Source organism: Callorhinchus milii, unplaced genomic scaffold (genome assembly GCF_018977255.1).
Source record: "Callorhinchus milii isolate IMCB2004 unplaced genomic scaffold, IMCB_Cmil_1.0 Scaffold19, whole genome shotgun sequence".
NCBI classification, from domain to species: Eukaryota; Metazoa; Chordata; class Chondrichthyes; order Chimaeriformes; family Callorhinchidae; genus Callorhinchus; species Callorhinchus milii.
In genome coordinates this window covers 10,969,107-10,995,731 of record NW_024704760.1, presented here as the reverse complement: position 1 = coordinate 10,995,731, position 26,625 = coordinate 10,969,107, and the positions used below count along the sequence as shown (strand labels likewise).

Sequence of the window (26,625 nt, the reverse complement as noted above, 5' to 3'; positions counted from 1 at the left end):
GGGGATCGGACTTGATTCAGCAGTGATTAAACAGCAAGGCACTCTGTCGTAGCCTCAGTCGCCTGTTGCTCATCACTCTGGGAGCTTGCAGACCACAGCCACCATGTTGAAAGTCCAAACAACAGGTACAGAGCCTCATAACTGCTGCAAACTAGCCTGTGCTTTATTAATAATGGTGATAATAATAATCTTTGCCTTTGATAATAACATAGAGGTTTGTTAACTAAGACTCCAGGTAAAGAATCTCTGCCGATTTGAGGAAAGATGACTAAAAGCGAGGCCAAAGAAGAAGGTCTTGAGGTGGACCTTGAAGGAGGCGAGGAAAGGGGTGGGTGGAAGGGACACTGGGATGGAGTTCCGGTGTTGTATTGTATTATCCATAGGATACATTGAATGTCTTTTGTAATGTAGTCTGAAGGCAAAGTCAGGTTTCCTTTAGAGAGGAAGTGTCTTTCACTAACAGGGGTGGTGGTCCCAACTGGACAAGCACTGTAAAGCTTACTATACAGTTACAATTGTTAGTGCACAGCAGACACTAACTAAGAGTGTAGACCTGGTGTAGAACACGTCCTGTAACCGCACGGCAGCTATCGGCATGTTTGTTTACCAACACTGGGTTTCCAATATGGAAGTGAGGTCAAGCAATTCCTATTGTCAAAACGAGGTTAGTTGTGTGTATGTGGGTAAGGGAACCATAAGGTCTGCAGCACGAGGTAATGAATGAAGGAATTATATAGACAGAGACATTCACACACAGAGAAAATTGCAGAGGCGCAGAGAGAGAGAAGGGGGATGCGTACACACAGATAGAGCGAAAGTGACAGGCACACAGGTAGAGAGAGAGAGTGGTGAGTTGCATTCACACAGGCAGAGAAAGAGACATAAATTCCAATCTTGTATTCTAATACTTTATGGAGTCCCATAGCAAAATGGTTAGAGCATTTGCTTTGCAGGCGAGAGACCTGGGTATGATTCCTGGCAGGGCGAAACATTGAGCAACTCTCCTTAATCCACACTTTACCTAGCAGTAAGGGGGAACCCAGTTGTAATTCAAGCTGTTTTCATATGCATAGTAGCACTGTCCCAGTTAGTGGTGTACACTGTCAGATAATGTGGTTTTGAATTTCACAGATAAATTGTCAAATTCGCACCACAGTCTCTGAGGTACAGTGGAGGATTAATAATTCATCTCCTTGCTCAGTTATAATAATAACGTAATAACATAATGCCATAATAATATTAATCCTTGCATTTGATATGGCTAGCGCCTTATCACATATCCGAGCCATCTCAAAGCGCTTCACAAGATATGCCGTAAAGTGATGTGACTGTATATTTTGTGGGCGAAACTTGTTTTTTATCCAGCGCTTTTCACATAAAAGGAAACCTCACAAAGCACTTTACAAAATATAATTGATTCCCTGTGAAGGAACAACAACTTGCATTTTGTTATATAATAATAATAATAATCCTTATATCTTATACACCTTGGGAGGATGTCTCAAACCACTTCACGGGGTTCACTGTGACCTGCAGTAACTGTGTGTTTTGTAGGCGAAATCGGCCACCAATTTGCTCAGAGCGACATCCCCCAAACAGTCAATTTTATCTGGAGGATTGTTGGTCTTGATAACAGAAGATAAACTCCCTGTACAGGCAAAGCATGGCAGCCAAACTGCTAGCAACATCACATAAACAATATAGAGGTGTCACACAATTATTTAGAATTTTGCGTAAATTTGGATGAGGAAGGGGAATAGAAATTGTGAGGCAGATCAGTTTGACAACAACTTGAATTTTATTATTAAACAGCCTTCATGTAGGAGAAGGCCTTAAGTGCATCAAAGTGGAGGGGATAATCATAGAGGTCAAAGAGGTGGGTTTCAAGGTGAAATGTTAAGATAGGTAGAGAGGCGGTGAGGTGGAGGGAGGGATAGAGGCAGGGGATTGGGGGTGTAATGACAAGCAACAAGGTCTCAGGAAAGGTCTAAGAGGTTGGAACTGGCCCTGATAGATATTGTAGGCAATAAGCTCTTTTATTACAGTGCCCACATTATTGGGTGGTTTCTTCCCACTAACTGGATGGATCGAGTGCTAATCTAGTGTGGGCCAGCTCAGGGTTTGTGTTGTAAAAACAGAAGTCGCTGGGAACACTCAGCAGGTCAGGCAGCATCTATGGGAGAGCGGATTCATGTTTCATCAGAATCCATTGGGAGTGGGGGAGGGTTGTGGTAATTTATACACGTGTGGAAATAATAATAATCCTTTGATCTGACGAAAGATCATCGACCTGAAACGTTAGCCCTCTTTCCTTTCTCCATAGATGCTGCCTGACCTCCTGAGTGTCCCTAGCGACTTCTGTTCTTGTTTCATATTTCCAGCATCTGCAGTATTTTGCCCAAAATTTGTGTAATTGTGTTGTGTTGTCACTTGCAGAGACCGATGAACAGACCCGTATCTTGGCTGAGAAGGTTTTTGCCCACGACGCTAAAGATGAAGACAGCAGAGATGAGATCTCGCCCTTCGATGTGCCGGTCGACTGTCCCATCGGGGAGATTGAGATGGTGCAGCACCAACTGCACAAAGAGACCAAGGAAACTGTTGAGAACAGGTACAGACAGCCGACTGCTGACGGGAAGGGGGAAGTCATCCTGAGAATGTGTGTGTGCATGTGTGTGTGTGTGTGTGTCGGAGGGGGGGTTGGGGGGATGTTGTGGACATTTATACACGGGTTGAGATAATAATAATCCTTATATTTTATATAGTGCTTTTTCACGTCTTCGAGACATCTCAAAGTGCTTCACAGGAAATTTACAGCCAACGTACACACAGCACTGACCAAGAAACAGCCATGAAATTACAAATTTTTAACTGGGAGAGCTTTGGCCAGGACACCAGGAGAAACTCACTACTTTTCAAATAGCCCTGTGGGATCTTTAACGTCTGCTTAATCAGGCAGACAGGATCTCATTTAATGTCTCAACCGAAGTACAATGCAGTGCACCCCCTCTCATGAGCTCAAAGTCCCTCGTGGGCTTTAACCCAAAACCTTTGGAGGCAAGATTGATTCCAACCAAGCCAGGCTGAAGCTTGTCGGGTTAGGGCAGAGATCGAACTCAGTTGTGATGCTCTCATAGTTGAAAACCTGCTAATGCTCTCTGTCAAGGCTCACACTTGAAGATAATAATAATCCTCGCATCGTATCACGTCACTGAAACAATAACGACCACTAACGTTTATATAGCGCCCTTCACGCGGGATAGTGTCCCACAATGCTTAAAGCGCTTTGCAGAATATATTGTAAAGTGAATGGACTGTACATTTGGCGAAACGCCGCAGCCAATTGCACACAGCAACGTCCCACAAACAGTTGTCGATTGAGTGACCAACATTTTTTTTGAGAGATTCTTACCTGTGGAAAGAGATCCGCCCATCGACTATCACCTGGGTTCCTGCTTACTGTTAGGTAAACAGAAGTGTGTGGCGTAAGGAAACTTCCCTAAATTTTCGCCCCACCCAGGAATCGAACCCGGATCCTCTGGCTTGCGAGGAGAGTGCTCTAACCACTACGATATTTCAGTACTCCACAGATTGGTGTTGTGAACGTAAGAATATATTGTAAAGTGAATTGACTGTTATTTGGTATTTTTTGTCAAGGTTTCCAACTGAAGTCACCAAATAGCAGTCAGTCACTCTCTCACTCTCTTTCACTCACTCTCTCACTCATTCACTTACCCTCTCACTCACTTTCGCTCTCATTCTCTCACTTTCTCACTCACACTCTCTCTCTGTGCATCACCTCTGCTGAGATGTCTAAGCTCTGCACAGACCAGAGGTCGACACAGATATTCCTTGAAATCAGACCATACCCTGTAACTCAGATTAGAAACTTAGTGGCAGGAATGTGAAAGTGCAAGTTAAACTTTTAGTCCCCCTCCCCACACCTTGTTTCTGCAATGCTTTGGGTCACTTAAATACTATATTTCAGCCAGTTGAGAGTGGGCTGTAAATTTTTTATTGGATTAATGTTATTAATAATCCTTACTTTTGATATAGCGCCTTATCACGGTGTTCAGGCACCTCAAAGCGCTTTCATCCGAAGGACGGTATTCCCAACATTGCAACTTCCCTCAGCAGTGCATTAGAGTGTCAGCTCACACTATGATAATGGGCTTCTGGTGAAGGCAATGCCCGCTCAGGAAGCTTGTCCTCAATCTTTGTGGGTTCAAGTCCCCCTTCAGATTTTGAACTCATTTAGTCTGAGCTGACTCTCCAATGCCGTGCTGGGGGAACGCTGCATTGTTTGAAGACTTTAAGCCAAGGTCCCGTCTGCCTGTTCAGATGGACTTTTTAAGATCCTGTGGCGCTATTCGAAAGAGAAAAGTCACTGCACTTTACTGTGAATCCTGTGAAGCGCTTTGAGACGTCATCCCAATGATAAGGAGTTCTACCAAACGCAAGGATTATTATTGTTAATTGATCTGAGCCTGCCAATGGCCTTCTCTTTTGCTGTGGATTTTACCCTAACATCTGATTTGTTCTCCTACCAGGAAGAAAAGGATGCAGCGAGGACCCATCGCAGTAACCCTCCCTAACATTGAGGAAGTTAAAGACAGCGAACCCATTGAGTCAGCAACCAAAGTACAGCACGTCCAGTACCACAATGTTCCTGATTTTCAGAGAGTTGCTATCACTGGAGACTACACATCAGGGGTAAAGTTCCCTCTTACAGCCACAGAGACACAGTCACTCACTTTACAATAGGTTATGTGAAGCACTTTGAGACGTCCTCTTGACATGAAAGGTGCTGTGTCAAATGTAACGGTTATTATTATCACAGCACAAATCGCTCAATAAGCCGATAGCAGATAGTCAGACCACCCCCCAGTTATGTTCCTGAAAAGAGGGGATATTAATCACTTTAGATTCATGGGATTATGATGCAGAACTAGTATGTATCTGTGTGTGATTTGTATTTGTGTGTGTGTATCTGTACAGTATTTTTATGTGTGCATTTTAGTGTGTACTGTATATGTACTGTACTTGGACTATATGTGTGTGTTTGTGGGTGTATGTCTGTATGTATGTGTGTACACTGTTGAATGCAGTAATTATATATCAGAGGCTCCTCTCCAAAGACATATCCATTCCTTCAGGAAAGGAAGGAGAAATTGGAAGCAAACACAGAAGCTAATCTGATGTTGCATTTCACATTCTATCCAAGTCTTTATCTAAGTCATGTTTGTTCTATTACGTGCATTTGTGGACTATTTACCCTTAAAGATCATTGCTGGTTGTCAGTTTAGCACAGTTGTTAGAATTCTCACCTCTGAGTCAGAAGGTTGTGGGTTCAAGCCCCATGTTGATACTTGGAATACAGACCTTCTAGTCCGACACTTCAATGCACTGCCATTGTTGGAGGCTCCACCCTTCAGGTTAAACAGTAAAGATCTTGTCTGCCTGTTCAGATGGATGTTAAAGATGTCATGATACTGTTTGAAAAGGGAATGGAGTTTCTCTCTCCCAGTGACCTGGCTGACAATCCCTCAGTACAATTGGTCATTCACTTCATGGTTGTTTGTGGGATATTCCTGTATGCAAATTGGGTGCCGAAATCTGCCCACAAATACAGTCACCACAATTTAAAATAAATCCTGTGAAGCGCTTCAAAACATGAAAGGCGCCATATGAAAAATAAGCATTATTATTATATTGGGGCAGAATATTATCAGTTTGCTCAAGCAGTCCATTTGTACCATGCATGTGTCCAATTGTGGGTTGGCACAGCATGCAAGGACAACTGGCTACGTTGAGAGTTGAGTTGCAGTCTTTGCTGACGTTGTGTTTGACGGACAGGTGACTGTGGAAGATTTCGAGCTGGCCTGTAAGGGGCTGCACAAAGCTCTGACCATTCGGGAGAAATACATGCATTTGTCATTCCAACGATTCCCCAGAACCACCGCCCATTACCTGCGGACTATAGAGAACAAACGATGGGTGCTGGAGGCTGAGATGCACCCTAGTAAGTACAGATGATCATTGTCTTCATGTAACCCTAATGGCTTTCTACTGCCTTGTACCATCAATGGCTCCACTCTTAATCCTTTTTGTCTCTTTACCTTCTCACTTTCTCCTGTGACCTCAAACGAGACTCTTGTGTCTCTTCCATTGCTAAACCAGACTTCAACAAGGTCTGTGTCTTCTTGCATTTTACATGATTATATTCCCTCATCAACTTTGAGCTCTCTCCTTCCTGAGTGCTTCAATATCTAATCATCGATCAACTCAGACAGTCTTGTTCATGCCCTCCTGTATGTCAAATGACCATTTCTCCCATATAAGCATAATTGATTGTGCAGCGTCTACAAGGTCTCTTGATACAGAGCCTATAACTCTGACTGTTCAGCGCCTTTGGATGTCCTACCGATCTGAAAGGTGCTTTACAAATGTAATTGTGTTGTTGTGTACAGCACCTGGTTTTCAAGAAATATTGCTCAAGAAATCTCTCAAATGCTTCACAGTGCAGTCAAATGTAATGACTGTATTTGTAGGCAAACACGATAGCCAATATACACTCCGCGTGAGCTCCCAAAACCAACTGAGCAGCTGGTGAGTACCTGGGTTACCCAGGCTATTGAAATGGCACTCAGCTCCTAACCTACAGCCACCTGGTAACAGCGATGGTTTGATTCTCCCGCTGGCCCCTCAGTTGGTAATGTCACTGCCTTTTGTGTGGCTGAGTTTTACACATCAGTTCCCATTCCTGGTCACAAGTTAACAACTCCTTCTGAAAAGTGGTTGGGTGTAGATATTACGTTCTGCAGCTGCTCGCCCTCGTCGCCTGGAATTCCCCAAGATTGCCTACAGGAGTGAGTTGCTTGACACCAAATTGACTGCAGTGATAAATACAGTGTCTACATGTGACATCACTCTGAGGCATTTCTGGAGCTGTGATAGGCGCTGTGTCAAGGGATGATGTGGACGCTGTGTAACTGAGTTCACAAATGCAGAATGGTTATGAGTCTGAGATCCAGGATTATACCAATGATCCTGTGGAACTGTAGGTGAACGGATTCAGGCCTCTTCAGCACAGGAGAGCAGCAAAAGGAAGGAACCCTGCATGGTGCCATTTCCAAAGGCTTCTTCAGTGTATCAATGACCCACTGATCTCTCGAATGCTTTATTTTTGCAGCATTTACTCCTCCTGTGAAGGATGGCGAGGATCCCTTCAGCTCCCAGGACCTGCCTGAGAACCTTAGCTACTCATGTGAGATGAAAGACGGGGTGGTTTTTGTGAGAGCAAAGAAGGATTCAGCCAAAAAAATCAAAGACCTGCCCTTCCCAGACTTACCCACTTTCATAGACGACATGAACTTCTTAATCGCATTGATCGCACAGGGTCCCGTGTGAGTTACCATGTCTGTCTCTGCATGTTATTTTGCTGTACTAACTTGCTGTAGTATTTTTAAGCTACAATTTCAAGCCCTCCATTGGAATTGTAGGAATAGTGGAAGGTTTGCCCTTGGATCGGGACAGTTTGTACCAAGCCCGTGCTCACTGCAGCTCTCTGAAAATCTGCTACTTCTAAGTTTAGTTCAACCCTTGACTCTCTTTCAAATCCTATAACCTGTCCTGTCCCCATCTCATTCCCAACACAGGCTCCTCCATCCATGTCTTACAATACACTACAGATTCATGTTTATATAGGTCCTTTCACATCGGGGGCACATCCCAACGAGCCTTTGTCACTTTTATATTGAATTTCTCAAATGCTCTCCTTGCTGGTCTTTCAAGCTTCATCTTCCTCAATCACCTGGAGTCCCCAGTCCAGCACTAAGCTCTGCACACCCATCGCCCACATGCTGCTTCATGTCCCTGCCATACAGATATATCAGCAACCGGTTTTTTAGCCTTTCTGTTCTGGCTCCATGGAACTCCATCCCGGAGTTCCTCCAACTCGTTCCCCCTCTCCCCTCATCACTCCTCAGTGAGGCAATGCAGCTCTCTTCCCTCTGGTAATCCTCTGATGGGTTTTGTTTCTGTTTTCAGGAAGACATACACACATCGACGCTTGAAGTTTCTCCGCTCAAAGTTCAACCTGCATGAGATGCTGAATGAAATAGAGGAGTTGAGGGAGCAGAAGATTAACCCTCATAGAGACTTCTATAATGTCAGGAAGGTATGACGTTTGTTTTTGGTCAGCTGAGTGTCTGACACGCACAGAAACCCATCACTGAGCTTAAGAGTCTCCAAACCAAACTGAGAATTCCATGCATTCCACCTACACATGGAAATCCCAGATAGATTGTTGGAATGGAATGCGTTTCTCTCTCTCTCTGGAGGGATGCATCCTGTTTACCTAATTCCAGAAAGAATTAGGTTGGCAAGAGCCGAGGCTTGGGGACCCCATTCATACCACTCACTGGCAAGCTTCCCCGCTGGTTTTGTTGGAGTTTAGATACCTCCACTATAACAGTGAAATATCAACCTCAAAGCAATATTCTAAGGCAGTCTCAGTAGTCCAGTTCCTGAGCCAGGCGGGTCCACAGTACTCCAGGGCACCGCTGATAGCACAGCCCAGCCTGACTCATCGGCAGGACTTTTAGGAGCTGACCATTTACTGGCCAGGGAGTCATCCCACTCAGCTGCTGTTAACCCTGCAAACCACAGCTCTAACCGGTAGAGTGGTCCCAGCTGGATAAACCTACCCAACAGCAATCTCCGTGGTTTGTATTTTATTATAACCCTTAAATTATGTACAGTTTGCACACAGCAAACTCCTGATAACTCCTCATTCCAAGGGAGAAGGGCTCAGTGATGAGTTATCAGAAGTGTTGAGTTAGGCATATGTATAACTACATCAATAAGTGTGGCCGGGATATTGACAACAATGATTGTTTAATGGTGACACGTTAAGCCAGGGTCGAGTTATCAGGAGTTAATCGTATACAGTGCCCATCGTGTGTCTGACTGAGTCCATGCTTGCTGATCTCCCTTCATCTTTCCTCAGGTTGATACTCACATCCACGCAGCAGCTTGCATGAGCCAGAAACACCTTCTGCGGTTTATAAAGTCGTCTGCGCGAAAAGACACCGATCGTCTGGTCTTCAATTCCAAGGGCCAGAAGCTAACTCTGAAGGAGCTCTTTGAAAAGCTGAACCTTCACCCCTATAATCTGACTGTTGATTCCCTGGATGTGCACGCTGTAAGTACACGACAGAGTGCCTCTGTTTACCCTGCAGTAAGTAGGAGCATTTTCTTAGTTGATTGGCGAATTGCTTTTCCGAGGGTAATAATCCCTTCAAAAAATAATAATAATCTGGTCACTCAATCCAAGACTGTTTGTGAGATGCTGCTGTTCACAATTGGCTGCCGCATTTGACCCAGAAAATATAGTCAATTTTACAGTATATTCTGTGAAGTTCTTTGAGAAGTTTTGAAGACATGATAAGGCGCTATATCAAATTCTAGGATTATTATTATTATTCACTTATTTTAATAAGTTGTTAATATACAACTACTTGCATTTATTATAGAGCCTTTCACAATACAATACGACTTTCCACATGACAATTATATTGGGAGGATGTCCCAAAGCGTTTGACACTGCTGGATAAAGTAGGATAACGTCTCAGTTTATACATCTTATCTGCATTGAAATGGGCGATAGGTATCTTCTCCCCTCCCGCCCCTCACCGCGCTCAAAATGTCAAAGGCACATGGAGCTTATCTCCACATTTCCATTCCCTCCCCATTCAAATTCACCCCAAACTTCAAATTAATCACTACTAAGAAAGAATTGTTGGATAGAAAAATTATTCGGCGACTCACTGCACTGCTCACACATTGTGCATTCATAGGAACAGGAGTAGGCCATTCAGCCCCTCGAGCCTGTTCCACCACTCTATAAGATCATGGCTGATCTGTACTTCAACTCCAACTACCCGCCCTTGCCCCATACCCTTTAACAACCAACTTAGACACGTCAATCCTGAAAATTTGAATGGATCCATAATAATAATACCAATAATAGTACTGTGTGGAGATAAACGCAGTCTCCCCAAACTATCATCCAACCATCGGAACAGCTCAAATTGTTCTCTTCCAATTTGTGTGTCAGATGTTTTAAGTGACAGATATGGGATAATTCTGTGACTTTATCAATCTAGCACCTCACCCGAGGCCTAAAGATGGCAGTAACCATTTGATGGTTCAATATTTGTTTGCTCAGGGTCGCCAGACCTTCCAGCGCTTTGACAAGTTCAATGCCAAGTACAACCCAGTGGGTGCGAGTGAGCTGAGAGATCTTTACCTGAAGACTGAAAACTGCATCAACGGGGAATACTTTGCTCGTATTATCAAGGTAAAGCGGCAATTTCTTCTCTGTTTCGAAACAAATCTCATTGGTTCCCAAGATCATAGACTGTACAGGTTTAGGCGTTGCCGGACTTCAAAGTAACAAATGGGTGAATGAAGAATTCGGGAGCGAGTTTGCATTCCATTCCAACGATCTCTCTCTGGAATTTCCATATGTGGTGGGATGCATGGGCTTGGAAACTCACCGTATGAAATGCAAACTTTTGGGATGTCAGTAGGTGACATTCACAGACTAATAAATGTGTGAAAGAGACTCCCAACACAAGCAGTTGTTGCTTTGATTTTTAACGTGTTCAAATCCCTTCAGTCTCTGGCACTTCCCTACCTCTCTGACCTCCTCACTCCCCAATCCATCACCAGGTGCCTCCACTCGACTGGCATCGGCCTCCTGCTCCTCCCTCGCAATCCCCTACCCACCATTGGAGGTCGCGGTTCCTGGTCCTACGCCCCAAAACTCTGGAACAATCTCCCTCAATAACTCCGCCTTTCCCCCCTTCTCCCCTTTTTCAAGTGTTGCCTGAAAACCTTCCTCTTTGAGCATCTCAAGCTCCCCCGCCCCCACCTCCCCCCCAGAGTCAGGCTCCGCCACTCTTAAGCGCTCTGAGACGCTACCCTGCGCGGAGAGCGCTATTTAAGTGCAAGTTGTTGCTGTAACTCCTTTTAATAATAAAGGATTAAGTATGTAAGCTTTCGGAACAATATTGAAGGGTACAGAGTTGGTACAGACAGACAGGACACAGGACAGGCTGGGCTGTGAGGTGAGGCGGTCAGATTTAAAGAATGCAGATATAGGGAAGGACAACTTTTGAAGTTTTTACAGCATTAGCTTCAGATTTGGGGGTATCTATGTAGAACATTCCTTCAGCAAATGGTAGTATGAACCCCTGATTGATAGTTTCCCCGTGATCTGCAGAAGGAATAGGTTTGATGGCCCAAAAATGTCTCTCTCTCTGTTTAATGGTCTTATTCTTGTAACTGGACAGGAGGTGGCTTCAGATCTTCAGGAAGGGTTATACCAGCACGCAGAGCCCCGTCTGTCCATTTATGGCCGGAGTCCTGAAGAGTGGCCAAAACTGGCAAACTGGTTCATTGAACAAAGAGTCTTCTCTCCCAACATGAAGTGGATGATTCAGATCCCCAGGATCTAGTAAGTCACAAAGTGCACAGTTTCTCCTCTGGGAGCAGTTTCTCTGGGGGTTAAGATCAGTTCATTGGCTTCGGTCTGTTCCGTTCAGGCCACTAACATCTTCATATCCTGTTTGGCCCAGGCCTAGTGCATGATCCGTCTCTGAAGTTGTGATTGCTGTGTCAGTAGATGAGCTTCTTCTGCATCTTCCGTCTTGATTCCAGTGGAAATTAATGTGGAAACACAGCAGGATTTTGTTTGCAGGAGTCTCTATTTCTAAAAGTGTCAAGTGGACATTACAGATCCCAAGTGAATAGGGCTGCTCCAGATAAATTGGTTATTAACCAATTATGGTCGGAGTCCTGAAGAGTGGACAAAACTGGCAAGCTATCCTCTCCCGCACCAAACTCCGTGACCACATCTCCCCCACTCTCGCCCGACTCCATTGGCTCCCTATCCTTCAGAGGATCCAGTTCAAGGTCCTCACATATAAAGCCCTCCATGGTCTCACCCCACCCTACCTCTGCGACCTCCTAAATCCCTACCAACCCACTCACTCCCTACACTCAGGCCTGCTCCGGCTGCTCCACGTCCCGCGACCCACCCGCCCCAACATTGGCGGGAGAGCCTTCAGCCACTCTGCCCCCAACCTCTGGAATTCCATCCCCCAATCACTCCCCCTCGCCCCCTCCTTAGCCTCCTTCAAGTCCCACCTCAAAACCCTCCTCTTTGACCATGCCATCGGCCACCCCACTGCCCCTCCCTTCTCCCCCCGACCCCAGCTCAGGTCTGAAATGCTGTCACTATGCAGCGCCTTGGGACGTCCTTCTGACGTGAAAGGCACTATACGAATGTGATCTGTTGTTTGTTGTGTTGTTGTTGAACATGGCAGCCAATTTGAATGCAGCAATGTTCCACAAACAGCCATGAAGTTATTGATCAATTATATCTGGTTGATTTTTGGCCGGGACCAACAATCTAACACCAATCAATCCAATCCAACACCAACCAACACCAGGAGATGGAAACTCCCTTCTCTTTTGAAACAGTGCCATGGACCTTTAACATCAGGCAGTTGGGACAAGGTTTAACGTCTTGTCTGAAGGACGCGTTAAAACTGATGGACAAAGTGTGATACTAATCACAGGGATTATCGTACAGCCTCACGTGGCTTCTGCTTAGATAGTGAATATTCTGATTTGTGTTTCTCATTTCAAGTGATATTTTCAGAGGCCAAAATTTCATCCCACACTTCGGGAAAATGCTGGAAAGCATATTTGTGCCAATCGTCAAAGCAACACTTCAACCCCGAGATCACGTGGAGCTCAGTGTTTTCCTCAAACATGTGAGTATTTGAGTGGGTCCCAGAGTAAAAGTCACTGACAAAAGCTTTTCAAGCAACTCCATTTTTTATTTACAGAACACATCTTGTCTGCTCTTCTCCTCCTAAAGGAGAACAGAACTGGGCTCAGCTACCTATTCGACTAAACTCATAGCCAACTCTCCTTTATCCCTTGCTCAGTGTTGAACCCGCCACACTCCGAGGGACTATCCTGCAATAAGGGTAGTGTGCAAGTGCAAGTTGTTGCTGTTGTAAAGACTTGAGGGGCTTTTACATTGAGCAAGAAGGATCCCCTACTGTTGGCATAGGTCACCTTGCCAATTGCCTGCTTCCATTACTTACAACAATGGTTAAGTATTACTCCAGATTAATTGCTCATCTGTGGCTATTTTTGGAACCTCGCAGTGCCCAAATGTTCTCCTATCAATAAATGCACAGTCACTTTACACCAATTCCTGTGAAGCGCTTTGGGATGTTTCAATGTTATAGGGGTGCCGTATTAAATGTAAAGATTATTATATTATTTCTGGCATTGTTCAAGAAGTCCTGCTCTCCTTTGTCCTCTACACATTGACATTTCTAAATGCATTTAGGAGAGTTTCTTCCCACTTCTTCTGAAACGTTCAGCAAGTTTCCTTACTCCACACGCCTCTGTTTACCTAGCAGTAAGTAGGAACCCAGTTGTTAGTCGATTGGTGGATATAATCCCTTCCCCCCAAAAATGTTTTAAATAATAATTTGTCCACTCAATCCACGATTGTTTATGGGACGCTGCTGTGTACAATTGGCTGCCGTGTTTTGCCCAAAAATACAGTTAATTCACTTTACAGTATATCGTGTGAGCGTTTTGAGACGTCTCGAAGACGTGATAAGGCGCTGTATCAAATGCGGGAATTATTATTATCCATCCAACAAATGTCACTGAATACAAAATAACAAAGACCTATTTCGATCCTCAGTTATTGGAGTGAAAGCCTTCACTGGGATTAATCTTCCTCCAAATACTACTGAGTTACTGAACACTATTACAACAACTGCTTGTATTTATGATTCACATTGAGACTTACAAGTGCTCTGAGACATTACCCTACGTGAAACGTGCTGTAGAAATGCAAGGAAAATAGCTCAAAGCACTTCATAACGATAGTGCTGGGCCTAGGAATGAGGTGGACAATGGTGTTGTCAAAGAAGTAGGTCTTCAGATGTGTTTTGAAAGAGGGAGGATGTGTGCAGTGGAAGACCCTACACTATCCTGATTCTCCATGGACAGCAATGAACTCTAGGGGTTTTGTTGAAAATGATACTCAGAAAATGCTGGGAGTTATAGTTCTTTGCTGAATTCCATTACAGGTTGGGGGGTTGGGGGGGCGGGTGGCACGAACCACCTCAGTTCTTAAGACTATCTTTCTTAAAGCAATGTGAAATCTGAAAAATGTTCAAGTTTGGGTTACAAGGAACATAGGAATTAGGAGCAGGAGTAGGCCATTCAGCCCCTCGAGCCTGCCCCGCCATTCAAAAAGATCATGGCTGATCTTCTAACCTAACTCCATCTGCCCACTTTATCCCAATATCCCTTAATCCCTCTATCCTTTCAATCTCAGTCTTGAATATGTCCAAGGACTGAACATCTACAGCCTTCTGGGGTAGAGAATTCCATAAATTCACTACCCTCTAAGAGAAGAAGTGTTTCCTCAACTCTGTTCAAAAAGGCTAACCCTTAATCTTAAGACTGTGACCTCTAGGTCTAGATTCTCCTACCAGGGGAAACAGTCTCACACTGTCTACTCTGTCAAACACCATAAGAATCTTATAATAATCCCTCCAAAAAACAAAACAATAATAAATTGGTCATTTTCAACCCATAACTGTTTGTGGGACTCTGCTGTACGCAATTGGCTGCCGCATTTCACCCCCAAGTATACAGTCAATTAACTTTACAGCATATTCTGTGAAGCGCTTTGAGACGTCGAGAAGAAGTGAAAGGATTATTATTATATGTTTCTATAAGATCACCTCTAATTCTTCTATATTCTAGAGCATGTAGGCCTAGTTTACTCAACCTATCCTCATAGGTCAACCCCCTCATCCCAGGAACTAATCTAGTGAATCTATGCTGCACCCCCTCTAAGGCGAGTATGTCCTTTTTAAATAAGGAGAGCAAAATTGCATACAATTTTCTAGGTGCGGTCTCCCAAAGGCCCTATACAGTTGCAGCAAGACTTCCCTACTCTTGTACTCTAAACCTTTTTGTAATAAACGGCAACATAATAATCCCTCCAAAACCAAAAAAACAATAATAAATTGGTCATTTTCAATCTACGACTGTTTGTGGGACATTGCTGTGCGCAATTGGCTGCCGTGTTCGCCCACAAATATACAGTCAATTCACTTTACAGTGTGTTCTGTGAAGCGCTTTGGGACGTCCTCCCGACGTGAAAAGCACTATATCAAATGCAAGGATTATTATTATTATTATGCCATTAGCCTTCCTAGTTGCTTGCTGTACCTGCATACTAACTTTTTGTGACAAATTCCTCTTAACACTATCTAGTCTCTCCCCCCTCTAGAAAATAATCTGCTTTTCTGTTTTTAACAACTAGGTGAATAACTTCACACTTCCCCACATTATATTCCACCTTCTTGCCCACTCACCTAGCCTATCTATAACCCTTTGCAATCTTTTTGTGTCATCCTCAGAGCTTACTCTCCCATCTAGCTTAGTATCATCCGCAAATTTAGATATTTTAAGTTCTGTGTCCTTGTCTAGATCATTGAAACAGACTGTAAATAGGTGAGGCCCAAACACTGATCCTTGTGGCACTCCACCAGTCACAATTTGCCAATCTTAGAAGGACCTGTTTATCCCTACTCTCTTCTCCCCTTAATCTCTCTCTCGCGCAAGTAGTGACTGGTGCTCCACCTCCACTACATTGCCTGCATTCGACCGTACCGTACCCCAGATGCACACAAAACATTCGTCCGTGCATTTGTTACCTCCTGCCTCGACTATTCAAATGCCCTCCTCATCCTTTTTCCAGCTCCAGCATCAAGAAAATCCAGCTGATCCAAAACTCCCCCATCGCCATACTCACACTCGTCAAACTCCGTATCCCCATCACACCAGTTCTAGTCTGGCTTCACTGACTCCCTATTGCAGAACGGATCAAACTCATTTCAAAATCCCTTCATATTCTGACACCTCCTGATCTCTCCGACCTGCTTACTCCCCAATTCGCTATATGTTGCCTCAACTCGGCGGGCTCCATCCTCCTGCTTGTCCCTCATGTCCTCCTTTCCGCCACCGGTGGCCACACTTTCAGCCAATAGGCCCCAAACTCTGGAACACTCTTCCTCTATCCCTCCACTCGCCCCTTCCTTCCCCATCTTCAAATTGCGCCTGAAAACCTTCCTGTTCGACAGCGTCTACAGTCACCTACCCCCAGCTCAGCGTTGTGCTCTGCCACTGTCAAGCACTCTGGGACACTACCCTGTGTGAGGGGCACTATATCAATGCAGGTTGTTGTTGCTTTGGGTATGTGTATTCTCTCCCTGGAGGGATGTATCCTGCTTACTCATAATACGTGAATACTTCCTACTCAATGCAACACACTTCAGCAGAGCTTCACATTACAGTGTCAGGGAAATGCATCGTTAATTACTGGAGTGAAACTGAATCATGCAGACTGGAAAGGTCACAAGTCTGTGTGGTCATCCCATATCAGACATTACAGTTCATCTAAAATTCCCCTCTCCTTCCCACCAGGGGAGAATCTCCAGCTGGTGAGGCTCTGAGTTTCCAGACAGCCTCGGTCAATAAGAACATTTTGTATTCCAATTTTAAGATTGTAGGATATTGTTGTGATTGAGAGGATACAGAAGAGAGCAACCAAAATGATTGAGAGGATGGAGGGACTGGACTATGAGATTAGATAAAGTGGGCATGTTTACACTGGAGAAGAGAAGATTGAGGGGCAATGTGATTACGATCTTTAAGATTTTGAAGGGAATGAATAATGTAGATAATGATAAGCTGAACAGTAGAACCAGAGGACATGGCTTACAATTGAAGTGGGGGTAAATTCAGAACAAATCTGCAGAAATACTATTTCAGTGAGTGAAGAGTAAACTTTTGGAACAAGCTCCTTATGGAGATGATGGAAGCAGAAATGTTGATTGTTTCAAGAACAAGAATATAATATCTCAGGATACAGCATATAATTTGGAACAAGACATGTCCAGCAACTGCCAGGATGGTGGAAGGAGAACTAGATTGACCTTGGTCTTCTTTCGCCTAGTAATTTCTGACATTCTTGTTGAAAAGAAATATTGAAAAATCCTAAACTCAGTTTGTGTTTGGAAGCCACTTTTCTGTATTTATTGAAAAGAACAGGTCTTCAATTTCAAAACAAAATGGTTTTACTGGCAAGGCTGTATTTCAGGCCTCCGTTTGCTATCCAGAGGTTCCTTCTTTGGGGGATATAGTGGGTGAGCAGAGAGGCTTGAGTGGCTACCACTCACATTCTTTTTTTTTGTTCAATCGGGTGTCGGAAACATGGGGCAACTCATCAGCATGGTTAAGAGTCTCCAAACCAAATTGAGAATCCCATGCATCCACCTTCACATGGAAATCCCAGAGATAGATTGTTGGAATGGAATGCCCTCTCTCTCCCTGGAGGGATGCATCCTGATTACCTAATTCCGGAAAATAGTGAGGTGAGAAGCGGGAGGGAGGACCCTGGCCAACGCTGACCTGTCCATGAGTTCCCTGGAGGTGGAGTTATCTTAACAGCTGACACATCTATATGCCAAGGCCCCTCACATGAGGACCTGGATTAAGCAGCTGGTGCTGAGTAAGCCTGGGACGCAGCATTGCACTTGGACCTCAAGAACAACAAGGTGCCTGGCACGTCACCTCGTAATATTCCAATTGCCTATTCATTGGTAACATCTCTGCAAACCTTTTTTTTGTGTAAAAATCCCGATACTCCTGTTTGAACAACAACTTACATAGTGCCTTATACATAAGGAACATCTTGAAGTGCTTCACAGACACAGAGCAAAATCTCTGAGAAAGGTGGGAAATGGGGTGGGAAAGAATTGACGCAAGACATGGATGAAGAGGTAGGTTTTTGGAAGTTTTTTGAAAGTCCAGAGGGAGGGAGGGAGGATGTGGGGCAAAGGGAACTTAATTCTGGGGCATGGTGGTGTTGTGGCTGAAAGCTCGACTGCCAATGATGGAGCAGGGGACAGGCAGCAGGTCTCTATTTGTGGGACAGAGGGAATGAGTGAGGAGTGGGGCTGGAAGAGTGCTATAGGAAGCAGAGTAGGCTACAGAAGGGGAGATGGGTTGAACAAGGATGTTGAAGTCAATTTCTTCTGTGAGTTGTGTTTACCAGGAGATTGGTGACACCAACCATCAAGCAGGTAAATGGGTCATCCAACCACTGCCCTCCCTATCCTCCGCCCACCCACCCAACCCCCTGCTAGGGACTAAATCCCTGACAATCCAGTGCCTTGGGACATCCTCCCGACATGAAAGATGCTGGGTAAATGTAATTTATTGTTTGTTGTTGTAGCCAAGGCCTTGGAAAGATTCTTTACTAGTGAACCTGACCTCCCTCTATCTCTAATGTTTACAGATCACTGGCTTTGACAGTGTGGATGATGAATCCAAGCACAGTGGCCACATGTTCTGTACTAAGAGCCCAACACCTGAGCAATGGACCCAGCCGAAGAACCCGTCCTACTCCTATTACCTCTACTACATGTATGCCAACATCATGGTCATCAACAATCTTCGAAGGTAAGGCCCTCTGTCTCATTGACAACAATGTGCAATCTACATTACATGTAGATTGAACATTTCGAAATGCTTCAACTATATAATGGGAAAAAAACACAAAATACTGCAGATACTGGAAATCTGAAAAAAAAACACAGAGAGCTGGGAAAACTCAGCAGGTCAGGCAGCATCTAGGGAGAAAGGAACATGAGTCAATGTTTCAGGTCCACGGTCCTTCGTCAGAATTGGAGGGAGAGGTTTTTAAGGACAAGTTGAGAGGGAGAGGCAGGACAAGGATGACAAAGAAGACAAAAAAGAAGACAAAGGAGAGAATGTGTTAGTTGATCAGTTAAAGAGGTGATAGTGGCGTAAAACAAAAGGGGGTGGAGGGGGGTGGGGGGTTGAAACACAACTGGGAAGAAGAGGTGTTAATAATGTAGAACAGGCAACACACCAGAGAGAGAGACAAAGAGGTTCTGGGGTGATGATTGTAATGATAGCACAAGATAACTCTTCTGGTAACAAAAAGAGTGGGAGGGGGGAAAGTGAGCTGATGTGGTCTGAAGTGGCTGAAATGGAGAATACAGTACAGCAGGGACAAATTGGTGGAGTCCTGTAGTGTAGAGGTTAGAGCACTCACTTCAGTGCAAGTGAGAGGACCTGGGTTTGATTCCGGGCGGGGCGAAACCTTAGACAAGTTTCATTATTCCACACCCTTCTGTTTACCAAGTAGTAAGTAGGAACTCGGTTGTTAATCGATTGGAGATCGCTTTCCGGGGGTAATAATTCCTTCAAAATATAAATATAATAATTTGGTCACTCAATCCCCAAGACTGCTTGTGGGACACACTGTCACCCACAAACTATACAGTGCATTCACTTTACAGTATATTCTTTGAGACGTCTCGACTACATGATGAGGCGCTATATGAAATGCAAGGATTATTATTATTCAGATTTGGTGGATAATTCAGATGTGGATTCCTTTACATGTGGAATCAATACTTCACTTTTACTTCTTGTATTTTTCAATCTATTTCTTCCCTCAATAGCTATCTAATTTCTGCTTAAATTTGTTGGTTTAAACCTAAGTTTTCCTCTCTGTGAAAAGTACAGTAATTAAAACTGACCTATATTTTCAACTTCTCTTTTCTGATCTCGAGTCCGTGCAGACTGTCTCACTTGCAGTGGGTGAAAAAGAGTTCACTGCTCTGCACTGCAGAACGGTGAAAAGACAGCAAAGTGGGATGAGGAGAGGGGGTGTGACGGTGGTGGGGGAAGGTATATAATGCCCTGGACTGGTCTGTGCCAGAGAAGGCTTTCCCTTCGTTCCTGTATTTCTCCACTTGTGTCTTGTGCCGTACTTTGGCGAAGAAGTTTCACTCACAAAATAATTTGCTCAATTCACTTTACAGTATGTACTGTGAGACGCTTTGAGACGTCTAGGAAGATCTGATAAGGCTCTGTATCACATGCAAGGATTATTATTATTATTTCTTCAGGGAAAGGGGGATGAACACGTTTCTGTTCCGTCCGCACTGTGGTGAGGCAGGAGCCGTGACACATCTCCTGACGGCATTCATGACTGCGGACAACATCTCGCACGGACTCAATCTGAAAAAGGTCAGTGTGGAGAGTGCAGCCGTGCTGATGTCTGCAGCGTTCAGAGATCAGCACCACCAAGTAATCGGTATGAAATAAACGGGTACTGTTAACACACAGGGAATGTTACAGTCAGATTCTTGCTCGGGGATTTACTCCTGTTACTGCTGGTGGCATCTCAATCAAAGCGCCCATTCAGACTTGGTTATCTGTTTAAAGTTACTCCAATTCCAGTTTTACTTAAAGGCACGTTGGCACATTGTGTCGGCCTACCTCAGTGGTAGCGCTCTCGCCTCCCAGTCAGAAACATGTGGGTTCAAGCCCCACGTCGGGACTTGGAATCACATTGTCTGAGATGATGCTCCAATGCAACACTGTCAGAGGTGCTGTCTTTTGAATGAGACGTTAAACTGAGCTCCCCATCTGCCTGTTCAGATGGAAGTTAAAGATCCCATGGCACTATTCAAAAAAAGAAGGAAGTTTCTCATTAGTTGTTTGGAACGACTTTCAAATAAATGTGCCATTTGTTTCCTGATTCTCCTAACATTTCGGTATTCTCCTGCACAAAGGGGCTTCATGCCAAATAAGAGTTAAATGTCTTTTGGTCTGTCACTCCCCTTATTTGGTCGAGTGCTGATTATACCGGCACAGGTTCAGTGCTGTGTTATCTATTGAGATGGTGCAGTTGGCCTCAGCGTCCTTGTGTTGGGGAGCTAGAAAGTCTGTCAAGTTCCTCTGTCTGTGGACCACCTAGTGATCCTATGGGAGTGTGTAACTGTGTGGAATTTGTACGTGGACTGGATCGGACTTAAATGTGCCCATCCACAATGGCTGATGCTAGTTGACACTAACTGACCAGGCTCACAGGTTACAAAATGGTCACTAGTGGGGAAGAGGAGCCAGTTTGACCGTGTGTCCTCTTCTCCTGGAGTAACAACAACAACTTGCATTGATATAGCGGCCCTCACACAGTGTAGCGTCCGGTACATCCTGTGTACAGAGATATCAGGATAAGAGTGAAAGTTGGAGGGGTGGAAAGTCTTAAATCTCATTTTAGAACCTCTTGTTTCCACGATACAACGCTATCTGTTTAGTTGTGAGGATGGCTGTGAATTGAGATTTGACGAACAGTTGTGGTGGTGACCTACTTAGATGGAACATTCAAAACAAAAATTTTAGGGATTAGATTAGAGCACTCGCTTCACAAGCGAGGAGACCCGGGTTCGATTCCCGGGCAGGGCGATACGTTGGGCAAGTTTCCTTACTCCACACGCTTCTGCTTACTTAGCAGTCAGTAAGTAGTCCTGTTGTTTGTCAATCGGCGGATCACTTTTCCTTAAAAAAAATCAATAATAATAATAGTAATTCGGTCGCTAAACCCACGACTGTTTGTGGGACGCTGCCGTGCACAATTGGCTGCCGCATTTCACCCAAAAAACAGACTGCACTTTACAGTATATTCTGTGAAGCCTGAGTCGTCTTGAAGACATGAAGCGCTATATCAGATGCAAGGATTATTATCATTATTATTAAGGCTGACCAAGCTGCTGTGTCCCTCCAGAGCCCTGTCCTGCAGTACCTGTACTTCCTGACCCAGATCCCAATCGCCATGTCTCCCCTCAGCAACAACAGCCTGTTCCTGGAGTACGCCAAGAATCCACTCCTGGAGTACATGCAGAAAGGGCTGATGGTCTCACTCTCCACTGATGACCCCATGCAGTTCCATTACACCAAGGTAAGTGTGGGGCTCGGGCTGGGCACCAGGACTCACTCATGTCCTTCAGTCATCACTGCTGCTCCCGGTGGAGGAGGTATTTTATGTCCAGAGGAATAGAGTATAAAAGTACAGAGGTATTGTTACATTTATATAAAACCACATAGGGAGTACTTGTACAGTTCTGGTCACTACACTGCAGGAAGGGATAATAGTTTTTTTTATTATTTTCCAGGGGTAATAATCGCTTCAAAATAAATAAATGAAAATAGCAATAATTTGGCCAATTCAATCCATGGTTGTTTGTGGCACACCGCTGTGTACAATTGGCTGCTGCGTTTCGTCCACAGAGTATAGTGAATTCACTTTACAGTATATTCTGTGAAGCGCTTTGAAGATGTGATAAAGTGCCATATCAAATGCAGGATTATTATTATTATAGTGTAGCATTGGAGAGAGGCCAGCGTAGATTAACCAGGATGTTGCCAGAGATGAGGCGATAGTTATTTAGAAAGATTGCTCCTCTCCAGAGATGGGGCAATTGAGAGGAGACTTGATTAATTCCCTCCAAGTTTATGAAAGAATTTGAACAAAGGGGGCATAAATATAATAGCTGTTTCAGCAACATTAATTTACATTTATACTGTGCCTTTCAAGACAAGAGGATGCCTTCACTGACCTGATCTGAATGGGAGGCTGAACCGGGGCTCCCAGACTCTCTTATTTATGAGGAAAATATTATACATACATGAGAGAGAGAAAGGAATAGAGGAAATATGAGGGTGGTTTAGTTGGGGGTTCGTTTGGATATAAACATTAGCACAGACTAGTTTCCATGCTGCATCACTCAACATAACTATTTAATTCTATGGTTTGTGCTGAACTGGTAGATTAGTTCTATTGTTAGAGCTGATACCGCTGAGATCTTGTGGTGTTCAATGGAACCAACAACAACAACTGACGGACTGAAATAGAAACAGATGTCATTGGGAACACTCAGCAGCTCAGACAGCAGATCTCTGATGAAAGGTCATCGATCTGAAACGTTAACTCACTTTCTTCTCTCCATAGATGCTGCCTGACCTGCTGAGTGTTCCCAACCACTTGTTTTTATTCCAGATTTCCAGCAACTGCAGTATTTTGCCTTTTGTTAACTGTCTGATTTCAGCGTGGATCGACGATGGTAAACGTGTGTTGTCTGTTGACAGGAACCTCTGATGGAGGAGTATGCCATCGCAGCCCAGGTCTTCAAGCTGAGCACCTGTGACATGTGTGAGATCGCCCGAAACAGCGTCCTGCAGAGTGGCTTCTCTGAGCAGGTACTTCCTGTCGGCATAGTTAGTCCTACACAACGTATTCAGTGCTTCCTACACCACAGACCCCCTCGTGTTTCAGCTCAATGTGTAGCTGCTTTATTTGAGTGTGGGGTTGGGGGGTCCTTGATAGTCTCGTGAATCAAGAAAACATCACTAAGACACTTGCCAGGACACAGTAGGATGATCTGAACCAAGGGCTGGAGGTGGAGTTGCTACAATTGGCCTCAGTGCCCCTGAGCTAGTCACTTAGAATTACCAGGAGTCGTGTCACTGTATCGCAGTGTTTGACCACCCTTTGTGACGCAGAAGGTACCTCTGGTGTGATCAATTTGTCCTTTTGGTGCAATTCACTTACAATGTTGTTCCTTTGTAAGCAACACATCAGGTACCTGTGACTAGAGGTGTCCCGTACCCAAATACAACCTAACCCACATCCGGCTTTTAATACTCACTTTTACTCAGTGAGAGACCTGAGTTCAATTCCAGGCAGAGGGTGAAACCTCGGGCAAGTTTCCTTACTCCACACAGAGCCTAATAATAATCCCTCCAAAACCAAAAACAATAATAAATTGGACATTTTCAATCCACGACTGTCTGTGGGACATTGCTGTGCGCAATTGGCTGCCACGTTCGCCAACAAATATACAGTCAATTCACTTTACAGCATATTCTGTGAAGCGCTTTGAGACGTTTAGAAGACGTGAAAAGCGCTATATCAAATGCAAGGATTATTATTATTATTATTACTTCCTTCCTGAAATGTTCTCAATCAGAAACCGTGACAACTGAATTACAATAATCAGCTTCTGATATGAAAAGCAATATTATCTTCCAGAAATCTCTCCCGGAGAGAGTTACAATAAAAATCCGTGCATATGTTATAGCCTTATCATGTTGCTGAGACTTCATCGTCTCAAAGCACGTCACAGAACATACTGAAAAGTGAACTGACTGTGTATTTTGTGGCCCAGTTGGGAAGTTTAGCAATGGGCAGAGGTTTGCCGGGGGTGGGTGGTGGTCAGGGAGGGATGGGCTGCTTTTAACAGGGCGACTATTTCTATATTAAAAGAAATCTAAAATATTCCTGAAGAATTCCAACCATAGCCTTGATGTTAAAACATCTCGATCAGACCTTTGTGGATTTGAACTAACCATATATTGCATATATAACCTAGTACCCAAGCCTTGGCTCTTGCCAACCTGCGCCTAATACATTTCAGAATTAGGTAAGTGCTGCTTCCCTCCAGGGAGAGAGAGAGAGAGAGAGAGAGCGCATTCCATTCCAACAACCTATCTCTGGGATTTATAATAATAATAATAATAATAATCCTTGCATTTGATATAGCGCTTTTCACGTCAGGAGGACGTCCCAAAGCGCTTCACAGAACACACTGTAAAGTGAATTGACTGTATATTTGTGGGCGAACGTGGGCGATATTTCCATGTCTAGGTGGGTTTCTGTGTGTATCAGACCAAAAATAAAACGAAGGATGGAACATCTGACAATGGGAAGCTCCCCCCAGCTCTGCTGGAGCATCTTCTACCTTGGTTGATCATATCTTTTCTGTAATAATTCTCTGTGCAGCTGCTAACCCTTAGTGCCAGCTCTCTAACACAGCAGGTCCTGGATTCCTAATGCACCTCACGACCTGTCTGTCTGTCTCCTTCTGTAACTTCAACCTCTACCCTTTCACTCTTGCCTGACAGGAGAAGATCAAATTCCTGGGACCTAACTACCGTAAGGAGGGCCCGGAAGGTAACAGCATTCAGAAGACAAACGTGTCTCAGATTCGGATGGCTTACCGCTATGAAACCCTCTGCTATGAACTGAACCTGATCATGGAAGGCTTAAAAGTCTCTGAGTAAGAGTATTGGCACTTCACATTCCATCCACTGGAACCTGTGGGATTATGAGTCGATCACCTGCCATTACTGAATAATGTTGGAAAATCCTCCTGCGGTACGATCTCCCAGCTTCATTAGCTCCTGTAATCTCCAGCCCACGTTCACTTTGATAGCTCCAGGTTTCCTGGGACCCAACACATGATTGATCAAACACCTGAACATAAGAACATAAGAATTGTTGGGCAAAAAAAGACCAAGATCCATCCAGTTCACCTCCCACCATTCTGACAGTTGCATGCATGTCGCAAACTATATTCTGTATCCCCATATATTACTTTCTAGCAGAAATCTATCCAATTTGTTCTTGAAAACTTTCTGCTTCCACCGTCTCCCGAGACTCTGTTCCATACGTTTATTCCTCGCTCACTGAAGTAGTGTTTCCCTAGATTTTTCCCGAATTCCCCCCCCCCCCTTCAATCGCAGGCCGTGTCCTCTGGTTCTACTGTTCAGTAGAGGATAACACAGCTTATTTAAAGACTCCGTAATCATATCATCCCTCAACCTAATCAGAACCTGACAAAGCTTCACATCTCTCTCTGAACGGAGCCCTGTGTCTCAGGCGCTTATGGGAATTTTCACAGCTCCTGAAGGTCCTATGTACCAGGGATGTGAATTGGATATCTCACCTTCTCCCACTCCCCACCCCCTCCCACCTCTGGTGTGTTCTGTTTATGCAACCACGGTCTGAAGTAAAGTAACGAGTTCAAGTTGTGTTTGTTTCGTTTTGTAAAGGTTTGACATTTCGCTCCATTCACACACTCTTTGTCGTGAGCCGCCTCTGTACATTGGCTGCGATTTGTAAATCCACCTTAAACAGACGATACACTCTGCAGGAGTCCGTCTTCAAGAAGTGACCAAGTCTTAAACTCCGAGTTCAACGATTTGTTAACAGTCAATTCAGGGAACGTTTCATACACAAAGGATTAAAAGTCTCTCTGTTTTAGTAAAGTTACTCTCCTATATAAAGAATGATAATAATCCTTGTATTTGATTTGATATTAACAACCATGAAGTGAATAACCAATTTTATCTCCGGGATTGTTGGCCAGGAAACTGGGAGAGAGAAACTCCCTTCTCTTTTCGAGTAACACCACAGGATCTCTAATGTCCATCTGAACAGAGAGATGAGACAACAACAACAAATTATATTTACACGGCGTCTTTCATGTCAGGAGGCTGTATATCCCAAGGCGCTGGACAGTCAAGATTTGCACCCAAGCTGGGGGTTGGTGATCAGGAGGGCTGGAGCACAGGGAGGGTGGGGGTAGGAGGATGATCGAAGGAGCAGTTGAAGAGAAGGACCTTGGTATAAAATCTCATCTGAAAGACGACACCTCTGGACAATGGAGTGACGGCCCCCAGGACTGCAACTGTTAGTGTTTAATAAATCGACAAGAAAAATCATATACGAGCATCTCCAAAGGTGGCTGATCCTTACAGAGGGAGAAAGATCCCCAGTTC

The 26,625-nt window shown here is 44.3% G+C and overlaps 1 protein-coding gene across 1 annotated transcript; it reads left to right on the top strand.

Moving 5' to 3' along the window:
- Positions 1-25,492, top strand: ampd1. Its single transcript, XM_007910229.2, has 15 exons — positions 1-125; positions 2,437-2,611; positions 4,551-4,713; positions 5,857-6,022; positions 7,193-7,406; positions 8,050-8,179; positions 9,011-9,205; positions 10,232-10,363; positions 11,361-11,524; positions 12,722-12,848; positions 18,485-18,648; positions 20,130-20,250; positions 21,791-21,964; positions 23,152-23,262; positions 24,967-25,492. Exons 1-15 carry the CDS (start codon positions 104-106, stop codon positions 25,123-25,125), a joined length of 2,217 nt encoding a protein of 738 aa, XP_007908420.1. The 5' UTR covers positions 1-103; the 3' UTR covers positions 25,126-25,492.
- Positions 25,493-26,625: the final 1,133 nt, after the last annotated feature.

Coding starts and splice junctions, on each gene's coding strand:
- ampd1 (XM_007910229.2), top strand. CDS start 104: ATGTTGAAAGTCCAAACAACAG. Junction 126..2,436: donor GTTGAAAGTCCAAACAACAG/GTACAGAGCCTC, acceptor TGTCACTTGCAG/AGACCGATGAACAGACCCGT. Junction 4,714..5,856: donor CTGGAGACTACACATCAGGG/GTAAAGTTCCCT, acceptor TTTGACGGACAG/GTGACTGTGGAAGATTTCGA.